General features: G+C 39.3%; 1 protein-coding gene across 1 annotated transcript in view; it reads left to right on the top strand.

Annotated features, from left to right (window-relative positions):
* Positions 1-27,729, top strand: part of FRMD3 (FERM domain containing 3) — a 312,880-nt gene that overhangs the window by 165,045 nt on the left and 120,106 nt on the right. Inside the window, exon 3 of the mRNA XM_081236436.1 lies at positions 20,573-20,615. Coding sequence (XP_081092562.1) covers positions 20,573-20,615 — 43 coding nt within the window. The remainder of the gene's footprint in view (positions 1-20,572; positions 20,616-27,729) is intronic.

A 27,729-nucleotide genomic window follows, 5' to 3' on the forward strand; every position in this document is an offset into this window, starting at 1 on the left:
CCCACAAGACTATGAGCTGACTTTTTGGCAGAAATTTTGCAGGCCAAAGGGAGTGGCATGACATATTCAAAGTGCTGAAAGAAAAAAACCTACAGGCAAGAATAGTCTACCCAGCAAGGTTCCCATTAGATTTGAAGAAGAGACAAAGAGTTTTATACACAGGCAAAAGCTAAGAGTTCAACAACACTAAACTGGCATTATGAGAAATGTTAAAGGGAACTTTTCTAAGCAGAAAAGACCACAACTAGAATTATGAAACGAGAAATCTCATAAGTAAAGACAAACATGTAGTATAGGTAGTAGATCAATCGCTTTTAAAGCTAGTAGGAAAGTTAAAAGACAAAAGTAGTAAAATCATCTATATCCACAATAAGTAGTTAAGGTATACACAAAAGAAAAAGATGCAAAATATGATGTCAAAAACAGTAAATGTGGAGGGAGGAGTAAAAATGCAGGGTTGTTAGAATGCATTCAAACTTTGGAGAGCAGCAACTTTAAAAATTGTGCATGTGTGTATGTGTGTGTCTGTATCCTCATGGTAGCCACAAACCAAAAATCTTTAATAGATACACATGCAAAAAAGAGAAAGGAATCCAAATATAACACTAAATATAGTCCAGCAGTCCCCAACCTTTTTGACACCAGGGACCAGTTTCATGGAAGACAGTTTTTCCACTGACGGGGATGTGGGGATGGTTCAGGTGGTAATGCAAGCAACGGGGAGCAGCAGATGAAGCTTTGCTCGCTTGCCCACCGCTCACCTCCTGCTGTGTGGCCCGGTTCCTAACAAGCTGTGGACTGGTACCAGTCCATGTCCCATGGGTTGGGGACCCTGGATACACTCAACAAATCACAAAAGAGCAAAAGAAGAAAGGAACAAAAAATAATTACAAAGACAACCCCAAAACAATTAACAAAATGGTAATAAGTACATACCTATCAATAATTACTTTAAATGTAAATGGACTAAATGCTCCAATTGAAGGACACAGTGTGGCTGAATGGATACAAAAATAAGACAAATATATATGCTGTCTACAAGAGACTCACATTAGATCTAAAGACAAACACACAGACTGAAAGTAAGGGGGTGGAAACAAGTATTCCATGCAAATGAAAATGAAAAGAAAGCTGGAGTAGCAAGACTTATATCACACAAAATCGACTTTAAAACAAAGACTGTAAGAAGAGACAAAGACAGATGTTACCTAATGATCAAGGGATCAATCCAAGAAGAAGATATAAGAATTGTAAATATATATGTACCCAACAGAGGAGCACCTAAATACATAAAGCAAATATTAACAGACATAAAGAGAGAAATTGACAGTAACACAATAATAGTAGAGGACTTTAACACCCCACTTACATCAATGGACAGATCATCCAGACAGAAAATCAATAAGGAAACACTGGCTACACTGAGGTATCACCTCACACTGGTCAGAATGGCCATCATCAAAAAATCTACAAACAATAAATGCTGGAGAGGGTGTGGAGAAACGGGAATCCTCTTGCACTGCTTATGGGAATGTAAATTGATAAAACCACTATGGAAAACAGTATGGAGGTTCCTTAAAAAACTAAAACTAGAACTACTGTATGACCCAGCAATCCCACTAGTGGGCATATACCCTGAGAAAACCATAATTCAAAAAGACACATGCATCCCAGTGTTCATTGTAGCACTATTTACAATAGCCAGGACATGGAAGCAACTTAAATGTCCATTGACAGACGAATGGATAAAGAAGATGCGGCAAAGCGAAAGAGAGGCATGGACATATATACACTACCAAACGTAAGGTAGATAGATAGTGGGAAGCAGCCGCAGAGCACAGGGAGATCAGCTCGGTGCTTTGTGACCGCCTGGAGGGGTGGGATGGGGAGGGTGGGAGGGAGGGAGATGCATGAGGGAAGGGATGTGGGAACAGATGTATATGTATGACTGATTCACTTTGTTATAAAGCAGAAACTAATTAAAAAAAAAAAAGAAATCTAGAAACAATAAATGCTGGAGAGGGTGTGGAGAAAAGGGAACACTCTTGCACTGCTGGTGGGAATGTGAATTGGTACAGCCACTATGGAGAACGGTATGGAGGTTCCTTAAAAAACTACAAATAGAACTACCATATGACCCAGCAATCCCACTACTGGGCATATACCCTGAGAAAACCATAATTCAAAAAGAGACATGTACCAAAATGTTCATTGCAGCTCTATTCACAATAGCCCGGAGCTGGAAACAACCTAAGTGTCCATCATCGGATGAATGGATAAAGAAGATGTGGCACATATATACAATGGAATATTACTCAGCCATAAAAAGAAACGAAACTGAGCTATTTGTAATGAGGTGGATAGACCTAGAGTCTGTCATACAGAGTGAAGTTAGTCAGAAAGAGAAAGACAAATACCGTATGCTAACACATATATACGGAATTTAAAAAAAAAATGTCATGAAGAACCTAGGGGCAAAACGGGAATGAAGACGCAGACCTACTTGAGAATGGACTTGAGGATATGGGGAGGGGGAAGGGTGGGCTGTGACAAGGCGAAAGAGAGGCATGGACGTGTATACACTACCAAACGTAAGGTAGATAGATAGTGGGAAGCAGCCGCAGAGCACAGGGAGATCAGCTCGGTGCTTTGTGACCGCCTGGAGGGGTGGGATGGGGAGGGTGGGAGGGAGGGAGATGCATGAGGGAAGGGATGTGGGAACAGATGTATATGTATGACTGATTCACTTTGTTATAAAGCAGAAACTAATTAAAAAAATAAATAAATAAACTTAAAAAAAAATAAAAAAAATAAAAAAAAAAGAAGATGCGGCACATACATACAATGGAATATTAGTGAGCAATAAAAAGGAAAAAAAATGGTCATTTGTAGAGATGTGGATGGACATAGAGTCTGTCATACAGAGTGAAGTAAGTCAGAAAGAGAAAAACAAATATCATATATTAATGCATGTATGTGGAATCTAGAAAAATGGTACAGATGCACCTATTTGCAGGGCAGGAGTAGATACGCAGATGTAGAGAACAGATGTGTGGACATGGTGGGGAGGGGTGTGCGATACCTGGATGACCTGGGAGATTGGCATTGACATATATACACTACCATGTGTAAAACAGATAGCTAGTGGGAACCTGCTGTATAGCACAGGGAGCTTAGCTTGGTGCTCTGTGGTGACCTAGATAGGGTGGGATGGGGGGGTGGGAGGGAGGTCCAAGAGGGAAGGGATATATGTATACATATGGCTGATTCACTTCATTGTACAGCAGAAACTAACACAACACTGTAAAACAGCTATACCCCAATTTAAAAAAAATAAGGAAACACTGACCTTAAACAAGACTCGAGACCAGTGGACTTAATAGATATATATAGAACATTCCATCCAAAAGCAACTGCATATGCATTTTTTCAAGTGCACATGCAACATTCTCAAGGATAGATCACATGCTAGGCCACAAAACAAGTCTCAATAAACTTAAGAAGATGGAAATCATATCAGACACCTTTTCTGACCACAGTTCTATAAGACTAGAAATCAACTACAGGAGAAAAACTGAAAAAAACCAAAAAACACAAAACACGAACACATGGAGGCTAAACAATATGCCACTAAACAACCAATGGGTCAGTGAAGAAATCAAAAAGGAAATTTAAAAAATGAGAGAAATGAAAATGGAAAGACAATGATCCAAAATCTATGGGACGCAGGAAAAGCAGTTCTAAGAGGGAACTTTATAGCAATATTAACCTGCCTCAGGAAACAGGAAAAATCTCAAACAATCTAAACTTACATCTAAAGGAACTAGAAAAAGAAAAACAAACAAAACCCAAAGTTAGGAGAAGGAAAGAAATAATAAAGATCAGAGCAAAGGTAAGTGAAATAGAGACTAGAAAGACAATGAAAAAGATCAATGATACTAAGAGCTGGTTCTTTGAAAAGATACCCATAATTGATAAACCTTTAGCCAGGCTCATCAAGAAAAAAAGAGAAAGGGCCTAAATAAATAAAATCAGAAACAAAGGAAGAAAAGTTACAACTGACATCACAGAAATACAAAGGATCATAAGAGATTTCTAATAAAAATTATATGCCAACAAAATGGATAAACTACAAGAAATGGAAAAATTCCTAGAAATGTACAATTTTCCAAGACTGAATCAGGAGGAAATAGAAAATATGAACAGACCAATTACCAGTAATGAAATGGAATCAGTAATTTTAAAAAAACCTCCCAACAAATAGAAGTCCAAGACCAGATGGCTTCACAGGTGAATCCTACCAAACATTTAACATTTATCCATCTCAAACTATTCCAAGAAATTGAGGAGGAATGAATGCTTCTGAACTTATTCTATGAGGCCAGAATCACCCTGATACCAAAACCAGACAAAAGACACCACAAAACAAGAAAATTACAGGCCAGTATCACTGATGAACATAGATGCAAAAATCCTCAACAAAATACTAGCAAACAGAATCCAACAACACATTAAAAGGACCATACACCATGATCAAGTGGGGTTACCCCAGGAATGCAAGGATTCTTCAATATATGCAAATAAATCAATGTGATACACCATATTAACAAATTGAAGGAGAAAAACCATGTGATAATCTCAATAGATGCGGAAAAAGCTTTTGACAAAATTCAACACCCATTTATGATAAAAACCTCTCCAGAAAACAGGCAGAGAGGGAACCTACCTCACATAATAAAGGCCATATGTGACATATCCAGAGGCAACATCATTCTCAATGGTGAAAAACTGAAACCATTTTCTCAAAGATCAGGAACAAGACAAGGTTGCCCACTCTCACCTCTGTTATTCAACATAGTTTTGGAAGTTTTAGCCACAGCAATCAGAGAAGAAAAATAAATAAAAGGAACCCAAATTGGAAAAGAAGAAGTAAAACTGTCACTGTTTACAGATGACATGATACTGTGCAGATGACATGATACTATACATAGAGAAACCTAAAGATGCTACCAGAAAACTAATAGAGCTAATCAATGAATTTGGTAAAGTGGCAGGATACAATATTAATGCACAGAAATCTCTTGCATTCCTATACATTAATGATGAAAAATCTGAAAGAGAAATTAAGGAAACACTCCCATTTACCACTGCAACAAAAAGAATAAAATACCTAGGAATAAACCTACCTAAGGAGACAAAAGAGCTATATGCAGAAAACTATAAGACACTGATGAAATAAATTAAAGATGATACAGACAGATGGAGAGATAGACCATGTTCTTGGATTAGAAGAATCAACATTATGTAAATGACTATACTCCCCAAAGCCATCTGCAGATTCAGTGCAATCCCTATCAAACTACCAATGGCATTTTTCACAGAACTAGAAAATTTTTTTTTGCAATTTGTATGGAAACACAAAAGACCATGAATAGCCAAAGCAATCTTGAGGGGGAAAAATGGAGCTGGAGGAATCAGACTCCCTGACTTCAGGCTATACTACAAAGCTGCAGTAATCGAGACAGTATGGTACTGGCACAAAAACAGAAATATAAATCAATGGAACAGGATAGAAAGCCCAGAGATAAACCCACGCACATATTGTCTCCTTATCTTTGATAAAGGAGACAAGATTATACAATGGAGAAAGGACAGCCTCTTCAATAAGTGGTTCTGGGAAAACTGGACAGCTACATGTAAAGGAATGAAATTAGAACACTTCCTAACACCATACACAAAAATAAGCTCAAAATGGATTAAAGACCTAAATGTAAGGCCAGAAAGTATCAAACTCTCAGAGGAAAACATAGGCAGAACACTCTATGACATAAATCACAGCAAGATCCTTTTTGACCCACCTCCTAGAGAAATGAAAATAAAAACAAAAATAAACAAATGGGAGCTAATGAAACTTAAGAGCTTTTGCACAGCAAAGGAAACCATAAACAAGACAAAAAGATAACCCTCAGAATGGGAGAAAATATTTGCAAATGAAGCAACTGACAAAGGATTAATCTCCAAAATATGCAAGCAGCTCATGTACCTCAATATCAAAAACACAAACAACCCAATCCAAAAATGGTCAGAAGACCTAAATAGACATTTCTCCAAAGAAGATATGCAGATTGCCAACAAACACATGAGAGGATGCTCAACATCACTAATCATCAGAGAAATGTAAATCAAAACTACAATGAGGTGGTCAGGAAGGCCATCATCAAAAAATCTACAAACAATAAATGCTGGAGAGGGTGTGGGGAAAAGGGAACCTTCTTGCACTGTTGGTGGGAATGTAAATTGATACAGCCACTATGGAGAACAATATGGAGGTTCCTTAAAAAACTAAAAATACAACTACCATACAACCCAGCAATCCCACTACCGTGCATATACCCTGAGAAAACCATGATTCAAAAAGAGTTATGTGCCACAAGGTTCATTGCAACACTATTTACAATAGCCAGGACATGGAAGCAACCTAAGTGTCCATCAACAGATGAATGGATATACAATATGTGTTACATATATAGAATGGAATATTACTCAGCTGTAAAAAGAAACGAAATTGAGTTATTTTTAATGAGGTGGATGGACCTAGAGACTGTCATACAGAGTGAAATTAAGTCAGAAAGAGAAAAATAAATATCGTATGCTAACACATGTATATGGAATCTAAAAAAAAATAATGGTTCTGATGAACCTAGGGGCCAGACAGGAATAAAGCTGCAGACATAGAGAATGGACTTGAGGACACGGGGAGGGGGAAGTGTAAGATGGGACAAAGTGAGAGAGTTGCCTTGACATATATACACTACCAAATGTAAAATAGATAGCTAGTGGGAAGCAGCCGCATAGCACAGGGAGATCATCTCAGTGCTTTGTGACCATCTAGAGGGATGGGATAGGGAGGGTGGGAGGGAGACGCAAGAGGGAGGGGATGTGGGGATATACGTGTACGTATAGCTGATTGATTTTTTTATACAGCAGAAACTAACACAACATTGTAAAGCAATTATTCTCCAATAAAGATGTTTAAAAAAAATCTTCAACGAAGTGTGAGCAAATCAAATTTAACAATACATTAAAAGGATCATGTACCACAATCAAGTGGGATTTATGCCAGGGTTGCAAGGATGTTTCAATATCTGTAAATCAATAAATGTGATACATCACATTAATAAATTGAAGAATAAAAATTATATTATCATCTTAATAAATGCAGAAAAAGCTTTTGATAAAATTCAACATCTATTTATGATAAAAACTCTTAACAAAGTGGGTATAGAGGGAACATATCTCAACATAGTAAAGGCCATGTATGACAAGCCCACAGCTAACATCGTACTCAACAGTGAAAACCTGAATGCTTTTCCTTTAAGATTAGGAACAACACAGGGGTACTACTCACTCTTGCCACTTTTATTCAAGTCCTAAACACAGCAATCAGACAAGAAAAAGAAAAAAAAGGAAATCAAACTGATAAGGAAGAAGTAAATCTGTCACTGCAGATGGCATTACACTATACAGTAAGTCCCCTACATATGAACCTTCAAGTTGTGAACTTTCAAAGATGCAAATGTGCGTTCGCATGTCCAATACATAAGTTACTTCACATGTCTGGCATACACTGTCACGTGCATGCATCCTCTACAAGTGGTTGTGCTTTTGTGTACTTTACTGTACAGTACTGTATAGAGTACAGTAGAACAGTATCTTTATTTCAAGCTAGATCCGCAAGAGGACAACTTCATTGAATTCCTTGCTGTACAGCACGAGGAGCTTATTAATGAAGACCTAATGGAATTGGCGGCCCAGAGGAAGGATGAAGAGAGACAAGAGGAAGAAGAAGTAACTGAAGAACCGAAGAGATTCATGACACAGGAAATAGCAAGAGGATTTTCTTTATTTGAGGAGGCACTGTTAGTTTTTGAGGCACAGGACCTGAACTGTACATGAAGGTTGCAGCAGCCGTTCAGAATGCAATCCAGTGCTACTGTGTCGTCTATGATGAGAAAAAAAGCTACTACCAAGACAACACTGGATCGTTTTTTCAAGAGGGTAGATAGAATTGAATCCAGCAAGGAACCAGAACCTGTGACATCATCGTCAGGCGTGAGTGAAATTGCAGCTTGCCCTCCATCTCCTATTGCTGACAATCCTTCAGCTTGACCATCTCCCACTTCCTCTCCCTCCTCCAGTCAGCAACTCTTCTTGCCTGTTCATTCAATGCCAGCTCCTATATGCCAGCTGTTGTACTGTACTACTGAACTTTTCAAGGTACTGTACTGAAATATTAAAAACATTTTCTTGGGCTTCCCTGGTGGTGCAGTGGTTGAGAGTCCACCTGCCGATGCAGGGGATGTGAGTTAGTGCCCCGGTCTGGGAAGATCCCACATGCCACAGAGCTGCTGGGCCCATGAGCCATGGCCACTGAGCCTGCGCATCCGGATCCTGTGCTCTGCAACAGGAGAGGCCACAACAGTGAGAGGCCCGCATACTGCAAAAACAAAACAAAACATTTTCTTAATTTTTTGTGTTTGTTTTTTGTGTGTTATTTGTGTGAGAAGTATTATAAACCTATTGCAGTACAGTACTATATAGCTGATTGTGCTGGTTGGGAACCTAGGCTAACTTTGTTGGACTTATGAACAAATTGGACTTATGAACATGCTTGGAATGGAACTCGTTTGTATGTAGGGGACTTACTGTACATAGAAAATCCCAAATTCACCACCAAAAAACTATTAGAACTAATAAATGAATTCCATAAAGTTGGAGGATACAAAATTAACATACAGAAATCTGTTGTGTTACTATATACTAACAACAAACTATCAGAAAGAGAAATTAAGAAAACAACCCCATTTACAATTGCATCAAAAAGAATAAAATACCCAGGAATAAATCTAAGTAAGGAGGTAAAAAACCTGTACTCAGAAAACTATAAGACATTGATAAAAGAAATTGAAGACAACACAAACAAATGGAGAGTTATACTGTTCTCATGGACTGGAAGAATTAACATTGTTAAAATGATCATTCTGCCCAAGGCAATCTACAGATTCAATGCAATCCCTATCAAAATACCAGTTACATTTTACACAGAACTAGAACAAATAATTCTAAAATTTGTATGGAATCAAAAGACCCTGAATAGCCAAAACAATCTTGAGAAAGAACAAAGCTGGAGGTATCATGCTCCCTGATTTCAAACTATATTATAAACCTATAATAATCAAAACAGTATGGTAATGGCATGGAAACAGACACGAAGATCAATGGAACAGAATAGAGATCCCAGAAATAAACCCACACTTAGATGGTCAGTTAATCTATAACAAAGGAGGCAAGGATACACAATGGGTAAAAGACAGCCTCTTCAATAAATGGTGATGAGAAAATTGGACAGCTATACAAAAGAATCAAACTGTCCTACTTTCTCACACCATACACAAAAATAAACTCAAAATGGATTAAAGACTTAAATGTAAGACCTGAAACCATAAAACTCCTAGAAGAAAAAACAGGCAGTATGCACTTTGGCATCAATCTTAGTAATATCTTTTGGATAAGTCTCCTCAGGCAAGGGAAACAAAAACAAAAGTAAACAAATGGGATTGTATTAAATTAAAAAACTTTTGCACAGTGAAGTATACTCTCAACAAAATGAAAAGGCAGCCTACTGAATTGGAGAAGAAGTTTGCAAAGATATATCAGATAAGGGAATAATATCCAAGATATACAAAGAACTCATACAACTCAACATCAGAAAAACAAACAACCAGATTAAAACATGGGCAGAGGACCTGAATAGACATTTTTCCAAGGGAGACATACAGATGGCCAACAGACACATGAAAAGCTGCTCAACATCATTAATCATCAGGGAAATGCAAATTGAAACCAGAATGAAGCATCACCTCACATCTGTCAAAATGACAGTAACCAAAAAGACAACAAATACGAAGTGTCGGTGAGAAAATGGAGAAAAAGGAACCCTTGTGCACTGTTGTGGGAATGTATATTGGTGCAGCCACTATGGAAAACCCTATAGAGGTTCCTCAAAAAGTTAAAAGTGAGACTGCCATATGATTCAGCAATTTCACTTGTGGGTATTTACCCAGAGAAAACAAAAACACTAATTTGAAAAGATATATACACTCCAACGTTCATTTCATCACTATTTACAATAGCCAAGATATGAAAGCAACCTAAGTGTCCATCGATAGATGAATGGATAAAGATGTGATTATATGTATAAATATAAAAAAAATTTAAAAATGAAATCTTGCCATTTGCAACAATATGGATGGGTCTAGAAGGTATTATGCTAAGTGAAATTAGTCAGAGGAAGACAAATAGTACTTGATCTCACTTATTTGTAGAGTCTAAAAGGCCAAACAAAACAAAAACAGACTCACAGATACAGAGAATAAACTAGTGGTCACCAGAGGGGAGAAGGGTGGGAGAATGAGTGAAAGAAGTGAGGGAGATTAAGAAGTACAAACTTCTAATTATAAAATAAATAAATTATGGGGATATAATGTACATCATGGGGAATATAGTCAATAATGTTGTCATAGGTTTGTATGGTGACAGACGGTAACCAGACTTATCATGGTGATATTATTTTAATGTATAAAATTATTGAACCACTATGTTGTACACTTGAAATTTTTTTTTTTAATTTTTGGCCACACCCTGTGACATGTGGGACCTTAGTTCCCTGACCAGGGATTGAACCCACACCCCCTGCATTGGAAGGCGGAGTCTTAACCACTGGACCTCTGGGGAAGTCCCGAAACTTTTTTAAAAAGGCAGACAAAAGAATAAGTAAGGCTGGGAAATGCCATTTTATCTCTGTTTGAGTTAGAATAAATGGGAAGATATCCAATGTAGGACAATCTTTCTCCTTTGTGGTGGGAACCTCCTGGGTTTGGTTCAGATGAAGGTAGAAATTAATTAGAGAGGTAAGGTTTAAGTGCCATCATTATAAAGAGAAGCACTCACTGGAGGCTTCCAGCAGGGAAGAACATCAGAGCTGAATGGAGACTGAGCAGGTTTGGAAGTTTCAATATAACTTTAAAGACAGTTTTTAAGTCCAGCTGGGAAGAGGTTGGAATATAAGTATGAGTATAGTGTATCACTTGGAGAAACAAAAACAGTAGAGATTCGGAAATGACAGTATGAAGCAGACCTATTTCTTTTTCATTCATGCTCCAGCAGATATCTTTCAGAGTTTGCTTGTAATTGTGTGTTATGGAGGTAATGATGACAAGTGTCTTAGTCAGCTTGGGCTGGTACAAGAAAACACCGTAGACTAGGTGCTTAAACAGGACATTTATTTCTCACAGTTCTAGAGGCTGGATAGTCCAAGAGCAAGGTGCTGATGGATTTGGTTCCTGGCAAAAATTGTCTTTTAGGCTTGCAGATGGCTGCCTTTTCCCTGTGTCCTCACATGGCAGGGTGGTGGGTGGGAGGAGCTCAAGAGAGAGTTCTGGTCTTTCTTTGTCATCTTACAAGGACACTAATCCCATCGTGTGTGTCATACTCTCGTGACTTCTTTTTAAACCTTATTACTTCCCAAAGGCTTTACCTTCAGGACTATCACATTGGGGTTAGGCTTCAACATGTGAATTTGTGGTACAGGGGCACATTCAGTCTGTAACAAGGAGGAAGAGTTCTAGTTATCTATTGCTGTGTAACAAGTCTCCCCAAAACTTAGTGGCTTCAAACAACACAATTTTATTATATTTCAGGATTTTGTGGGTCAGGAATTTGAGCAGGGCTCAGCTGCGTGATTCTTCAGCTCTGCATGGGGTTGACTGGGCTCACTCAGCTGGTGGCTGGTCTGGTCTGAGGGTGTCCAAGACATCTTTATTCATATGCCTGGTACCTCGATGGGGATGACTGGAAGGTGGGGCTTGGGGGCCCCTTCCCTCTGCATGTGTTTTTGGGGCCTCTCCACATGGCCTTTTCAGCAGAGTGTTTGGACTTCTTACATGGGTTCCAAGCACAAGTAGAACCATTTACCAGATAAACTGTACAAAAAGAGTGGGTTGATAAGTTTTGGACATGTTGAGTTGGGATGACTGTGAGATGTTGAGGTAGAGAGGTTTAGGGTATAGTTGAAAGTATTGATCTGAAGCTTACTGAAAAAGTTTTAGGTCACGGATGGAGATTTTTGGAGCCATGGGGTCCTCACTACTTTAAAGCCCTGAGAAATAGATTGCAGTGCTGAGGGAGAGAGTATAAACTGAGAGGAGAATCTGAAAGCTGAAGAACATCTGTATTTTAAAGGATGGTCCAGAAGGAGAAACCTGCAGTGGAGACTGACCAGGAACATACAGAGCAGAAAGAACAGAATGAGGAGAGAGAGACATTGTGGAAGCATGGGTAGTTACAGAATTAATGAAAAGGAATGAGCTGCAGTTTCAAATATCAAGAAGAGGGGGGCTTCCCTGGTGGCGCAGTGGTTGAGAGTCCGCCTGCCGATGCAGGGGACACGGGTTCGTGCCCCGGTCCAGGAAGATCCCACATGCCGCAGAGCGGCTAGGCCCGTGAGCCATGGCCGCTGAGCCTACGCATCCGGAGACTGTGCTCCGCAACGGGAGAGGCCACAACAGTGAGAGGCCCGCGTACCACAAAAAAAAAAAAAAAAAAAAGAAGAGGGAAGATCAGAGGACATTACTGCTCAAGTGCTAAGAGCACTGACACCAGGAAGATGGGGTCAAATCCTGTCCCTGCCATTTGCTGTTTATATGACTTTGACCTTAACCTGTGCCTCAATTTCCTTATCTGTAAAATGGGGATACTAAAAGTATCTACGCCATAGGTGGTTGTTTAAATGCATTACTCCATATTATCAACATCTATAGCTTATCTTTTTACTATTCCATGCTTTAAACAGTTTGAAAAGATCCATGGGTCTGGCGACTAGGAAAACTTTGACTTTAGAAAAATTTGGCTGATAGTGTTGTTAAATTTATACGACATGACAGCAAATGCTACACAGTGGTAAATTCCATTGTAACAAGCATGAAGGAATCCCATAATTTCCCTTATGATTGCATTTTGGTATTTTACTGTACTTTAAGATGCACAGCAATAAATACTTTTTACAAACTCGATTGTATTTTCAGGCCACTACTAGCTTTTTCTTTAAGTGTGCATTATGGATTTCTTGGATGTAGAGCAGAGGTTGGCACCCAAGGGTCAGGATGGCCCTCATCTGGTTTTGTAAATAAAGTTTTTTTGGAACACAGCTACTTCTATTCATTTCTGTGTTGTCTGTGGCTGCTTTTGTGTTCCAATGGCAGAGCTGAGTAGTCCTGACAGAGACCATATGGATCACAAAGCTTAAAATAATTACAATCTGGTCCCTTATGAAAAAAAAGGTGCTTATGCTTTCCTGTTCCCTGCAGTGTTTCTTCTCCTCGCAGTTACTTCTATTTTGCTCATCCTTAAGAACCTAGAAAGCAAAAGCAGTTATGGCTGAAGGAGTAAAAAGCACCGTAACAAAGCCATGGAGGTTTTCTTACGTAGATTGATTTACGAATAGACAATAACTTTGAGTATACCTGATCTACAGATATTTTTGTTGCTGTAGATTTTATTGAAACTGGAGTGGAAACCATTGTTCCTGGGAGTGAAATAACTAGGGCCTAGGCTAACTTTATTATCCAGAACACTGTTAAGGCACTTTATTATCCAGAACACTGTTAAGGCTGCATTCATTTCGATGGCGTTCTTTTTTTCCCCGGCAAAGGCTGATGGGCCTAGAAATGGCATAAATTGACTAGCTAATGCGGGGACTGAGTTACTCTGGGGCTTTGTCCAGGTGAGATGTGAGAATCAGGCCATCTTTTCAGGGCTATGATGGGCATTGGTGAGATTTTGGATCTGGTTACTATTGAGGGGAAAAACAGTCTCCTGTTTGGGAAGGTACATTCATTCTTGTTTAAAGCCCCATTGGTTATTTAACACATTTCTTTAGTCTACAGATTACTTTGGTGTAGGGAACCAAGGGTTTTGAGAAAGATAACAGAGGGGTGTGTAATTTATTCTGTAATCATAGGCTGGATCAATTTCAACAGAAGCCCAGCATTGAGGATAACTAAGTGTTATATTGTTTACTTTGGGGAGCTTTTTTTTTTTTTTTTAATCTCAGCAGCTACCAAATTGAAAATCAATCTACTTAGTCATAAATCACACCCACCCTCTTTTTCCCCAAACAAGCCAAAATTAGAAAGTATGAAAGAAGTGCATCATTTCTGTGATGGGGTAGAGAAAAATGATCTCTTAGGGCTAAATGCAGCAGCAAAATTATAAAGAAAGAAACATTTGTTGGCAATGTTCTCATCCTTCACTTCCTAGTATGTGGAATGTGAGAGCTAAAGGAATCTTAGGGGCTTTGGAATCTGCTACCCCCAACCCACAAAATCACAGAGAAGGAAATCAGGGCCTAGAGGGTTTAGGCATCTGTCTACTTTTCACCTCTTTTGTGTAGCTATCTTCTACTCTTCCTCTTTTTCTTCAAGCTACTGTCAATCAAAATATATTTGTTCTAAGAAATGGCTTGAATTGTAGTCAGGCTAGGTCGTCAATACTGAAAACAGTACTAAAGTGGGACCCCTTACAGGGAATGTGCAAGTTACCAGGGCTCAAGCCTAAGGTGAAAGGAATAAACGTTGAACAGAAGAATTTTAAATACCATGGAGGGCAGTTTTTGGTGGAGAGTTAGGGAGGCTGTCTTAGGTTCAGTTCCTAGAAAGCAGAACCTGAGATAAAAATTCCAGTTTTATTAGGAAATGCTCCCAAGAGAAGATTTTAGGAGAGTGGAGGATTGGACATGGAAGAGAAGGAGAGTGTGCAAGTGTGCGATGTTGGGCAGAGTCAAGTAGAAAGTAACTTAGGTTCGGTCCCACAGAGGAGCTCAGGAAGAGTGTAGGACATGCCTTAGAGATGTCCCAGCTAAGGGAGCAGAGGTATTTATCCTTCCACATCTGTCAGTTATTAGTTAAGAGCTGACTTCCTGTGGGATTGGGGTGGGGGTAGGTGGCAAGATTCATTCTCTACCTCGAAATGGATTCCAGTAACCTGAGAGCAGCCTTCTAAAAAAAAAGTCAGACAAAAGGGAAAGGGGATCTGGGCTGAGCCTTCACACACCCTCCTGCAGACACCTTCCTGATACTTTCAAATCATGCTAAGGCTGCATCCTCTAGTTCATCTTTCTCCCGAAGCTCAGTAAGTAGAATCAATGATTGGGTATTAGCTTCCTTAGTCTTTGCAATTTTTATGCTAAATAAGAGTTGAGGAAATAAAAGTTTCAGCCACAAATTCAGATATTTGGTTGGCAGGTTTTCCTTTCTTCCTCTCTCTGGGAATATCAGTTTTCAGCACGGAAACGGACTTAAAAAGATATCATATATTCCAAGTAGCAATTGAAGGGGAAAATAGCAATGTGATAGATGTTCTAAGCCTTATATCTAATTACCAAGCACACCACATCATGGTTGTTATTTTCTCATGAGCGTGTAATCCATCTGTACAGACAGTCTCAGCAGGAGTTGTTGGTGTAGTGCAGACTCAACTTCATTGCCCAACTCTTAACTCTAAAAGAAAAAATGAAAGAAGGAAGGAGAATTATATGTTCATGTAGAGCAGAAGGCAGGTGGGGTGGGGAGGGAGAGAGGAAGAGAATGACAAATGTGGGCTCACCACCATGGCACCAACTTAGAAGTCTCAGTGAACGGGAGGAAGATGGGAGCAGCTGGTGTTTATTGAGCCTTCACTATGATCCAAGATCTGTTCTAAGGGCTTCTAAATGAATTAACCCATTTAAACCTCACGATGATGCTGTGAGGAAACAGAGGAACTTGATGGAGGTCACACCACTCACTAGTAAGTGGCAGAGCTGGCATCTGAATCCAGGCCTGGCTGGCTCCTGAGTCAGATGGCACTGTCAACCCTGGGTGCTTGACTGGCTTTGGCATCTGCCTGTTATATATGAAATTCTTCCTCTTGAGTCTAAATTACATGAAATCCACTTTTACTCTCTGGATAGAGCTTAGGTTTTTCTTTTCAATTGATTTTTAAATATTTATGTAATGCATGAATATGTGTAAAAATTTAAGTTAAAATATCACAGATAAAATGGAAGTCATGGTTTTCTTTGACCAACACCACTAAATTCCTGTTCTCTCCCTGTTACCCACCTCACTGGATCAATTTAGTATCATTTTAGATGTTTGAAAATACATTTAGATGCTTGTTATATATTCTTTGAAAATATATGGTAGTGTTTTGTACTTTTTACTTTTTAAAAGAAAACACATTAAGGGACTTCCCTGGTGGTCCGGTGGGTAAGTCACTGTGCTGCCAATGCAGTGGGCCCAGGTTCAATCCCTGGTCAGGGAACTAGATCCCGCATGCATGCTGCAACTCAGAGTCTGCATGCCGCAACTAAGAAGCCCACATGCCACAACTATGAAGTCCGCATGCTGCAACTAAAGATCCCGCATGCCGCAACTAAGACCCGGCACAGCCAAAATAAATAAATAAATTAATTAATTAATTTAAAAAATAAAACAGTAAGATGCTATTAAAAAAAAAGAAGACACATTAATTGTATGATACCATAGTTCAGAGGTTCTCAAACTTTCTTGGTTTATGGCTCTTTCAGTATCTTAGTAATTATTTCATGGTGCCCTAGGTCAAAAGGATATTTAACAGTTCCATCTAATAAGAGTTAGATCCAAGCAACTTAGTAAATATTTATGTCCTAACATACCAATTATGGCCTTAGTAGCCATTTAAAACATTATACACATAAAAATAGTATTTTCAGTTTATTCTTAACTATAATTACCTACTCACAGGCAGTATGTGCTTATTGGACACTCCATGGCTCTCAAATCCTGGGGTCAGATCAGATGCTACCACACTCATTGCCTGTTCCACACCTATTTTTGCACGGTACTCGTTTTTAATCACAGCAACCACTGCAAACCCAACTTTGCAAAACGAATGACATCAAAAGAATTATAGTATGTTCTAATATTGGAACTGTGGCCCTCCTTGAGCTCATAGGTTGCACGGTGTCCAGCAGATGTCTAGTATGGCTGCACTTCCCTGGGATGCTTCAGTGCACAATTTGGGAACTAACTCTGGCCACAGTTATAAATTTTGCAGTTCACTTTTTTCATCCCAAACTGTGCCTTAGGGATTCAACCATGTTACATATAAAGATCTACCTCCTATAAAACACTGCCGCAGAATTACCCAGAATTTATTTACCCATTTTATTTACCCATTTTCCTGATTATGGCCATTAATATTATTTCTAATATTTTGTAATTTTATATAATATTGCAGTGAAAATTCTTGTTTGTTCCTCTTTGTTCACATGGCCAAATTAGAGAATAAAGGAATTGCTAGGCCATAGGCCAGTCAGGCTTTTTTGTTTGTTTGTTTGTTGCGGTACGCGGGCCTCTCACTGCTGTGGCCTCTCCCATTGCGGAGCACAGGCTCCGGACGCACAGACTCAGCGGCCATGGCTCACAGGCCCAGCCGCTCCGCCGCATGTGGGATCTTCCCGGACCGGGACACGAACCCATGTCCCCTGCATCGGCAGGCGGACTCTCAACCACTGCGCCACCAGGGAAGCCCCAGTCAGGTTTTTAAATTTTAGTACATACTAATAAATTGAGCTCTTTGAAGAAATGATTTTCTGTAATCCCTTGAAACATGATTACTGCTGGCTTATTTTTCTTAGGACTCTATACCCTATGACTATGCCATTGGGGAAGAATAGCTGTCTTGGAAATGTATATAGTGAGTGATTATATTGTAGACAAAGGTAATTGAGAGGCAAGGGCAGAATATGAATACGCTGAGAGGAAGAGGAAGGTTGGAGCCCAATCAGAAACTGCAGGGCGTATTTTGTAGGACAATGAGAAGGCCAGTTCATTTAAAGTAAATAATTTATGTAGGGCACAGATGGCAAATACCTTGCGGCATGCCTTAAATGTTTCCTCCCCCTCGGTGGGAGACATACTCAATCCATCATGGCACAGCAGACGTAACCAATCCATCGCCGCACTCATTCTCCCTAAGCCTTCACACAGTCTTGGAGTTTTCCTCACAGCTCTGGGAGATTACCACCAACTAACTAGTGTGGGCACACAAAATGAAACTTACCTGTCATTCCTGGAGGCAGTGAGAAAGTGGGGAAGTAGGTTGAAGTTAGGCAGAGAAGGGCTAAGGAGTTTAAAGAATGCCAAACAAGGAGAATTTGGAAAACTTATTTATATTTCAGACTTTATTAGCAAAATGACTGGTGATCCTCCTTTGTGAAACAGTAGCAATAGTTATTGATCTCAGGCTGCTGTTATTTGTTTTCATGCCTTAGTTCTAAATTATCCTATTTATTTATTTCTAGAAAAGTAATTTAATCACTAGAGGCCCCTCTTATTATTCTCTTCCATGTGTCCCATATATTGAAAGACGTGGTCTACCAATTAAACTGTACTTATTAAGTAACAACAACAGCATCAGCAAACAAGCATTCGTTGAGTATTTTTCACGTAACAGGCACTGTTTAAGCAACCTTACGTTTATTAACTTTTTATTAACTTTTAAAATCGTCACAACAACCTTACAAGGTAGGTACTATTACTATTCCCACTTTATAGTTGTGAAATTGAGACAGAAATTAAACATTCTGCACAAGGTTATATAGCTAGTAAGTGGTATAATCAGTATGCCTTTCTCACTGTTCAATTTTAACTGTGTAAAGTCCAAGCATAATTTCTGATTAGAAGGAGATAACCAAAAGTACAGTGGTACCAAGGGCCAAGAGGATGCGGGGAATGGGAGTTATTGTTTAATAGGTATAGAGTTTAAATATTACAAGATGAAAAGAGTTCTGGAGATGGATGGTGGTGATGGTAGCACACCGTTATGAATGTATTTAATATCACTGAACTATACACTTAAAAATGGTTAGAATGGTGAATTTTATGTTATGTATATTTTACCACAATAAGAAAATCAGGGGAAGAAGGAGATAATCAAGGTTCCCAACATGAGTTGGTATAATTTTGGCCAGAAGCAAAGAAATTTGCTATATTAGTTTGCTTGTGCAACATGTCAAGGGTAAATGCATGGTTTCCTGGCAGATTCTTCATTTAGAAGAGTTAGATTTATTTTAAATAGCTAAAAGACCCCCATTCTTGTTTAAAGACTGCAAAGATCTGAACCCCAAGATTGGAAACTACTGATTGGACACTCAATTCTCCAGCTCCTGGGGAGGTAGGGAGTGTCCAGCAAGGAGAATAATACATTTTAGAGTGAACTGATCTGTTGGGAGGCCACGTGCCTGAGGTTAAGGGCCTGTGCTCTGGAATCCCACTGAGTGCTAGCTTCACCATTTCTTCCCTTTGCCATTTCCTTGGCAAGTTCTTTAACATCCTGAGCCCCAGATTTCTCATCTGTAAATAGGGTGGTAGTGAGAGCTCATGGAAACTCTTGGAAAGTCTGGCACTTAGTGAGCACTCAACAATGCTAGCCCCTATTAAACTTTATGGTTGTGCATTTACATCAAACAATAGGGATAATACAGAACCTTGAGGCTTACTGGATGCCACAAATGAGATAGAGTGAGGTGTAAGTGCTCAACTGATAGTAAGTTTCCTCCTCTTCTTTCGTCTCCAGTAATCAGCAGGGAGTGGGTGCCCCATAAGTGAGGGGTCCCTGACATCTGGATGGATACCCATTGGCACCCCTCTTATCATCTTTATAAACTTCTGGTGTATAAAGTGATGCTTCCTGACATTCCTTAAGCAGTTTCAGGGGCATCATGATTAGTGATATCAGAGGCTGCCCTGATCTCGGCATGTCAAAGTGACCTTTACTCATGGTGTGGAGAGAGCTAGGCGCTGGGGCCAGCATTGTGTCTGCTTCAGATACCTGTCAGTAACACGATTCTGAGCTATTCAGGACTTTGGGCTTCTTTGTTTTGTGTTGGAGCTTATTTTGCTTCTTGATGACCTCAGGCCTCTGAAATAAGATATTTAAAATAATTTGTTCCTCCCTACTGTGAAGGAAGAATTGCCTCTGTGTGTGACAGAGCTAATGCTGGCTTGGCCCACTGTTAACCTGAAAGGATGCTGCTGGACTGTGACTCGTAGAGGTCACAGATGTCAAAGTCTTTAGCCATCTGTGGTTTGCCCAGATCAGTGGAGCTCAAAGAATCACCTAGGAGCCACCTAGAGCCACTGGAACATCCAATTTAAGTGCATGTTTTCTCCCTTGTCCTTCTCTCCTAGCAACTGTATGACTCAAATACTACTTAGAAAGTATTAATTCTCTGTAATTTATACCCTTGCCTGTGGTATTATTATTGCCAATTGTTCATGTTGATCTTTAGAGGGTGGAACCCTGGGGAATATCTATGGGGAACTGAGGCTGTACTTTGGAAAAAGAATATCTTTATTAAATTCGTTTTAGTTATTAAGTATGCATCACATGGTCCAGCCGTTTGACCCACAATCTCTCTTTTTCTCCCCAGCACTGGCTTGAACCTAACAAGTCCATCTCCAAGCAAATGAAATGTAAGTGTCAATCTGTGCCTTCACTTTTGCTATGAAATGTCCAAAGATAGACTGTACTTCTTTACGAAGTTTCTCCTGCCAGGGAAGAAATGGATGGAGTTGAAGATCTGGGGGTTGGGGGCTTCTACCGCCCAGGGAGAGCTGTGTAACTTCTCTCTTATTTGTTGGCCTCGGTCCTCCCTGCAGTCACTATTCCTATAGCTGCCTGTGTCTCTCACCCTCCCCACCATCTTACCCTCATATTTCATATTCGAACAGGGGTGTTGGTGCCTGGTTCCCTTTGATTGTTGGGGTTGCTAGTAAATGGTTCAGGGTGGGAGGTCAGTCTTCGGGGGCCAATGAGAGAGGCAGGTGTATTTTGAAACTATGATCTTGCTGCTAACTTTACTGAAGATTGTAGTATTCTTTTCCACCCCTCAACCTCCCCAATATATTTTTCTGCGTAATAGTTTTCAAGCTCTGGTGTTCTGAACTGCCTCTTTTTCCCCCTGATGAGCTCTTGGAAGAGTCGGCTAGGAAAACATCTCTCTGGACTATAGGATATCTGGTCATGCACCTGGGACATTGTGAGGAGGGCGTTGACTGATGGTCCTGGGTGGCATGACATTTTGTCCTAGTCACCCGTGCCAGGCTGTAGTCAACCTGTTTTTATTTATGGTTTAGAGGAGAGCTTCTGAAATGCACCTCAGAAATTCATTGCCTGCCCTGAAATCCATTTATCCCTTCATGTCAACATTCCCAGGGCTCTGAAATATAGGCGATAAATCAGTTTCTCATCAGAGATCAGGTTAGCGCATATTATGTCACTTGTCATCATTCAAGGGATTCTTTTCTTTTTCAAATATGAAGAAATTATTCGGGGCAAGGTTTTTAAGTGGGAGAAGGAAGAAACTGAACATGGATGGCAAACTAGTAACCAACATACCTATTCCTTAACTCTTTTCTTTTTCCCTCCCTCCCTCCCTCCCCCTTTTTCTCTCTTTGTCCTCCCTCATACCTCTCTCTGTCTGTCCCTTCCCTTTCTTCACCCATCTCTCTCCCATCTCTCAAGAGCAAACTGACCAGTTCAGGGCACACAGCCAGCCAGGTTGTTCAGGCTAACACCCAGGGCTGCTGTGGGCGATGGGTGCTGCAGAGAGAGGGCAGGAAAGATGTGTGAGGTGCAAACAGGGGCAGCAGTGCACATGCAAAGTTCAGAGAGGTCAGGCCCTTGGGGGGAAGCTGGAATAGAGTTGGGACAAACATCCCAGAAGAAGTAACAGAACAGAATTATCAGGAAGCTTTGTATAGAATGATATGCAGGATAGTGAGAATGAACTAACTTGTCTGTGAAAAAAAATAGCTCATGCCTGGCTTTTATCCCTTAACTACAAAGTTTTGATATTTTTGTTAATATATTTTAAAATATTTAGATAATTTTCCAGTACACTTATTTATAGTAAATAGTTCTTTGACTTTTGTTCTTAAATGTCATGAAATATTTTCCTTAGGACACACATTTTTGAAATATAACTTGTCTCTAAAGTAAGATGTATTTCAACACTTAATAGAAGAGAAAATTTTATATTTGTGAAGAATTTTCTGCTTAAGAGCTTTGTGTCTACACATCCTAGATCTGAACAACCAACTCAAGATATATAATGTTTTGGGAAATGTGGTTTCAAAATTTATGTATGACTATTGGCCAGTTTCAATCTAATGACAAATAGAATCTGAATCTGGAAAAAAGAATTGTGTAAAATTCAATTTCTAAGCCAGACAAGGTGACTCCCTGATTCTAGGAACCAGCAAGGGTCCTACCTGTCACCTAGTCCTCTGTTGTATTGTTAAGAACATAGTGATCAAAAAATTATGTAATTTTTCTCAAGATCACAAACCTCGTTTTGTTGTTGTTGTTGATGTCTTTTAGTATCAAGAATTTCTTGTGTTCTTGTGCATATGTCCTGGAAATATTCACTATAATGTAAATTAGAGAAAATTTAAGCTAGGGCTTATAGACTGTTAACCCAGAAAAACTGGATCCAACCCTTGGGACTCATCCATGAGTTTATCAACAGGATCTGGTTGCAGAACCAATATCAGGAGCAAAAGAGGATATGTCACTACAGACCCCAAAGAACAACTCTAGGTATGAAGTTCGACAGCTTAGATGAAATGGACCAATTCCAAAAAAACCACAAATTACCAAAACTCACCCAATAAGAAATACATAACGTGAGTAGTTTTACAATTATTTAAGATACTAGGTTTAAAATCTTCCAGAAAGGAAATCTTCTGCCTACTTGGTGCCATTGCTGTTGCTGCCAGAACCCCTTTTCTTGCTCTTCAGGCCTTAACTAGGAGCTTCTAAGTCTGTGCTGATGCCCAGGTATCTCTGAGTTCTGTCCAGGGGACACAAAGGGGAAAATGTGGTGAACTCAACACTGGTTCACTGATTCTTTGAATGCTTGTCTTTGTTTCCAATCTGCCTGCTACTGTTTACTTTCCAGAGACCTTAAATGGCTGCTGCACATATTCTGTCCAGGTTTTATAGCTGCATTCAAGGCGAGAGACAGGGTGGGGTGCAATTAGTCCATCCTGCCCGAACTGAAACCTTAAAATCAACTTTTTTTTTTTTTTTTTGCGGTACGTGGGCCTCTCACTGCCGTGGCCTCTCCCATTGCGGAGCGCAGGCCCAGCAGCCACGGCTCACGGGCCCAGCCGCTCCACGGCACGTGGGATCCTCCCGGACCGGGGCATGAACCCGCGTCCCCTGCATCGGCAGGTGGACTCTCAACCACTGCACCACCAGGGAAACCCTAAAGTCAACTTTTAATAATTCCTTGTCTACTGGGTAAAAATGCAGATAGGCTACATAATTTACTTGGGAAACATTGAGGGAATGTCTTTTCTTATTTCCGTGTTCCTTCGCTGTATATCCCTAAGTACAAATGTGGACTGAGCTGGTGATTTGTTTTTCTTTCAAAAGTATTCAGGTAATAGACTGCCTGCAAACAAAGTGTCAAATGAACTGCATATATTTTTTTAACATCTTTTTTGGAGTATAATTGCTTTACAATGGTGTGTTAGCTTCTGCTTTATAACAAGGTGAATCAGCTATACATATACTTATATCCCCATATCTCCTCCCTCTTTCATCTCCCTTCCACCCTCCCTACCCCACCCCTCTAGGTGGTCACAAAGCACTGAGCTGATCTCCCTGTATTATGCGGCTGCTTCCCACTAGCTATCTATTTTACATTTGGTAGTGTATATATGTCCATGCCACTCTCTCACTTCGTCCCAGCTTACCCGTCCCCCTCCCTGTGTCCTCAAGTCCATTCTCTACGTCTGCGTCTTTATTCCTGTCCTGCCCCTAGGTTCTTCAGAACCTTTTTTTTTTTTAGATTCCATATATATGTGTTAGCATATGGTATTTGTTTTTCTCTTTCTGACTTACTTTGCTCTGTATGACAGACTCTGGGTCCATCCACCTCACTAGAAATAACTCAATTTCATTTCTTTTTATGGTTGAGTAATATTCCATTGTATATGTGTGCCACATCTTCTTTATCCATTCATCTGTCGATGGGCACTTAGGTTGCTTCCATGTCCTGGCTATTGTAAATAGAGCTGCAATGATGAAGTGCATATTTTGAATGTTTGGTTTTCAGAGTCCTAGCTTTCCGTGCAGGAATGTTGCTATGTAATACATACTGACTCTTCTCACTTCAAACCTATAGCTTTTTTAGCCTTGTCCCCATGACCGTGGAATGTAGCCCAATGTGTATACATGCAGAGACACACATCAAGAGGACAAAAATTACATGTCCTACAGGATCTATATAACCACACAAATTATACTAGCATGTAAAGGTTTTAAAAAGTTATACACTATGATTCAGAGGTATGGAAATGTAACATTATTTCCCCATGACTGAATTCCACTTTCTGTGAGCCCCTGTCTCCTCTCGGGGTGAAAAGTTCATCTTGCCACTTCAGGGTAATTCAGCATCTGCCTGTTTAGTATTTGACCTCTTTCAGCAAATTATTCAGTGAATTCATAATTTAAACATAGTCACTTGAAAGTGCGTACCCTATGTTGGAGTATTTCTTTTCCTCCTTCCCCAAAATGGCATCATGAGGCAGGGGAAGCTTACTTACCATCCACCATGACCACGAGGGTGACATCTCTCTCATGCACAATCCTGAGTCCTGAAGGACTCGTGTGTCTCATGTGATTTGGCCTCTGGTTGCTGGCATCTTTCCCTACTGCGTGCTCTCTGGATGTAATTGGTCCCACTTGGCCTTTGTGCGTTGGCATGTGCTGCTAAGACCTGTGGCTCCTGCCATGGTCTCGACCTTCAAGGCTATAAACTCTGCCCTCTTGTGGTCCCCACTCCATCCATGTCTCTTTCACTGGTTGCATCTCAGCACTTCTGTATTCACCACTGGGACAGGTAGAAACTGCTTAGCCTCTTCTGTGCCATGCTTCAGCCTCAGGGAAACTCGGTACACTATCTAGAGGCTCACCCTCTGCTTGAACACACCGTGCTGCCATTTCTTCAGTGTGCTCCAAAGTTCCAAACAGAACACTTCCCCTAAACTCGGGGGTTTCCTTGTCTTGCCTCCACACCTCACTCTGTTCAGCCAAGCCTAGTGTGCTGAGGGGTGCTGAATTCCTTCTCATAGCTCCAGAAAGCATCTTAGCCTTAGTTATGTCCTCTCTGGATCTCTCCAAGCTCTCCACCTGCCACCCCTTCCCCACAACTAATATGGCTTCTGCCCTTGGATATAAGATTAATGTCCTAATGCAATAGCTTTTTTATACACAAGCTACTGCTGTCTCTCAAATGTAATGAAAAAGAAGTGCTATTATTTACAATAGCACGAACAAGTAAAAACATAAATTTCTTATAAATAAATGTGCAAGATCTATATAAATAAAACTATGAAATTTTACTGTGGAGTTACTGTAGAGTAGATAAACAGCTCAATAAATGGAGACGTCTCATGTTTCTGGTTAATATTAATGAAATCAATTTGTCACAAATTAATATAGACATTCAATAATGTTTCAAATCACAGTTTCAGTGAGGTTCTCTATGGCATTTAACAAGCCAATTCTAAGGCTCATTTGCAAAATAAAATGCTCAAGAGTAGCCAATAAATATGCAAAAAAGAACAATGAACAATGATGGGGTTTTTGTTCTATTAGCAAATCAAGGCCTATGAGCTATAGTAATTACAAAAGGCCTCATGATAGACTCACATAATAATTAAGATAAAGTCAGGAATAGGAAAAGAATCAGTAGAACAGAAGAACGATCCCATTATTTATGGAAATATGGGTTATAAGAAAGATTGCATTTCATATTAGAGGCAGGAAGATTCAAGGTATAATTTTGGGGTTGCCTTTTCACTTGGGAAAAAAAGGCTAAAGCCATACTTCACATCATACTTCACATCATGGGATTAATAACAAATGAATTCAAAAGCCCAATATATTTAACAACTTATAGAAGTTTAGATAAAAATTTAGGAATATTTATTTTTATTTTTCAGTAGTATGTTTATTTTTTGGCCTTGTTAGAGGATTATACAATAAGCAAGAGATTTGCTATTAATCTGTTAAAATAGAGAAGGATAATTTTTTAAATTGTGATATTTCAAAAGCTGATCTTGGGCTCAATGGAAAAAATGTAGAATGGAAGTTATCGTTTTGTCTCAACATGCTTAACTTTATGTTTATTCATTAATGAGCTATATACATTATGATAAAAATGCTAGGTTAAAAATACTAAATAATACTTATAGAATGAAAATTGAATGAGTATAGTCAATTCTGTATTCTTGTTTTTTTATGAGATGATTCAGAGTGTAGTTCAGCCAACATATTCATTCATTCAACAGAAATTTTTTATAACCTTTTGATCTGTTCAGCCATTTCTCCCATCCCCTACCTCTAGCAATCACCAATCAGTTCTCTATCTATTGTGTATGTTTTTGTTTTTGATTTTTTTTTTAATTCCACATTTAAGAGAGATCGTATGTCTTTCTCTGATTTTTTTCACTTAACATAATGGACCTTGAGGTCCTTCCATGTTGTCACAAGTGACAAGATTTCATTCTTTTTAATGGCCAAATAATATTCCATTGGTAAGAGTTCATTCTTTTTTAATGGCCAAATAATATTCCATTGTGTATATATATACACCACACTTTCTTTATCCATGCATCCATTGATGAACACTTAGGTTGTTTCCATATCTTGGCAGTTGTGAATAGTGTTTCAGTGAACATGGGGGTGCATATATCTTTTTGAGTTAGTGTTTTTGTTTTCTTTGGATATATACCCAGAAGTGGAATGCTGGATCATATGGTAGTTCTATTTTTAATTTTTTGAGGAATCTCCATACTGTTTTCCATAGTGGCTGCATCAGTTAACATTCTCACCAGAAGTGCATAAGGGTTCGCTTTTCTCCACATCCTTGGCAACACTTTCTTGTCTTTTTGATAATAGTCATTCTAACAAGTGTGAGGTGATATCTCATTTTGGTTTTGATTTGCATTTCCCTGATGATTAGTGATGTTGAGCATCTTTTCACGTGCCTGTTGACCATCTATATGTCTTCACTGGTAAAATGTCTGTTCAGATCTTCTGCCCATTTTTAAGTAGATTGTTTGGTTTTGTGCTATTGAGTTGTATGAATTCGTTATATATTTTTGGTATTAACCCCCGAGATATATGATTTTCAAATATTTTCTCTCATTAAGTAGGTCGCCTTTTTATTTTGTTGATAGTTTACTTTGCTGTGTAGAATCTTTTTAGTTTGATATAGTCCCATTTGTTTGTTTTTGCTTTTGTTGCTTTTACTTTTGGTGTCAGATTCAAAAAATTATTACCAAGACTTATATCAAAGAGCTTACATCCTATGCTTTCTTTTAGGAGTTTTATGGTTCTGTATTCAAGTCTTTAATCAATTTTGAGTTGATTTTTGTGTGAGGTGTAAAATAGTGGTCCAGTTTCATTGTTTTGCATGTGGCAAGAGAATTCCCAACAACATTTGTTGAAGAGACTAACACCATTTATTGAAGAGACTGTCCTTTCCCCATTGTATATTTTTGGGTCCTT

This window comes from Mesoplodon bidens (genome assembly GCF_964165515.1).
Source record: "Mesoplodon bidens genome assembly, chromosome: 6".
In the NCBI taxonomy this organism is placed as follows: Eukaryota; Metazoa; Chordata; class Mammalia; order Artiodactyla; family Ziphiidae; genus Mesoplodon; species Mesoplodon bidens.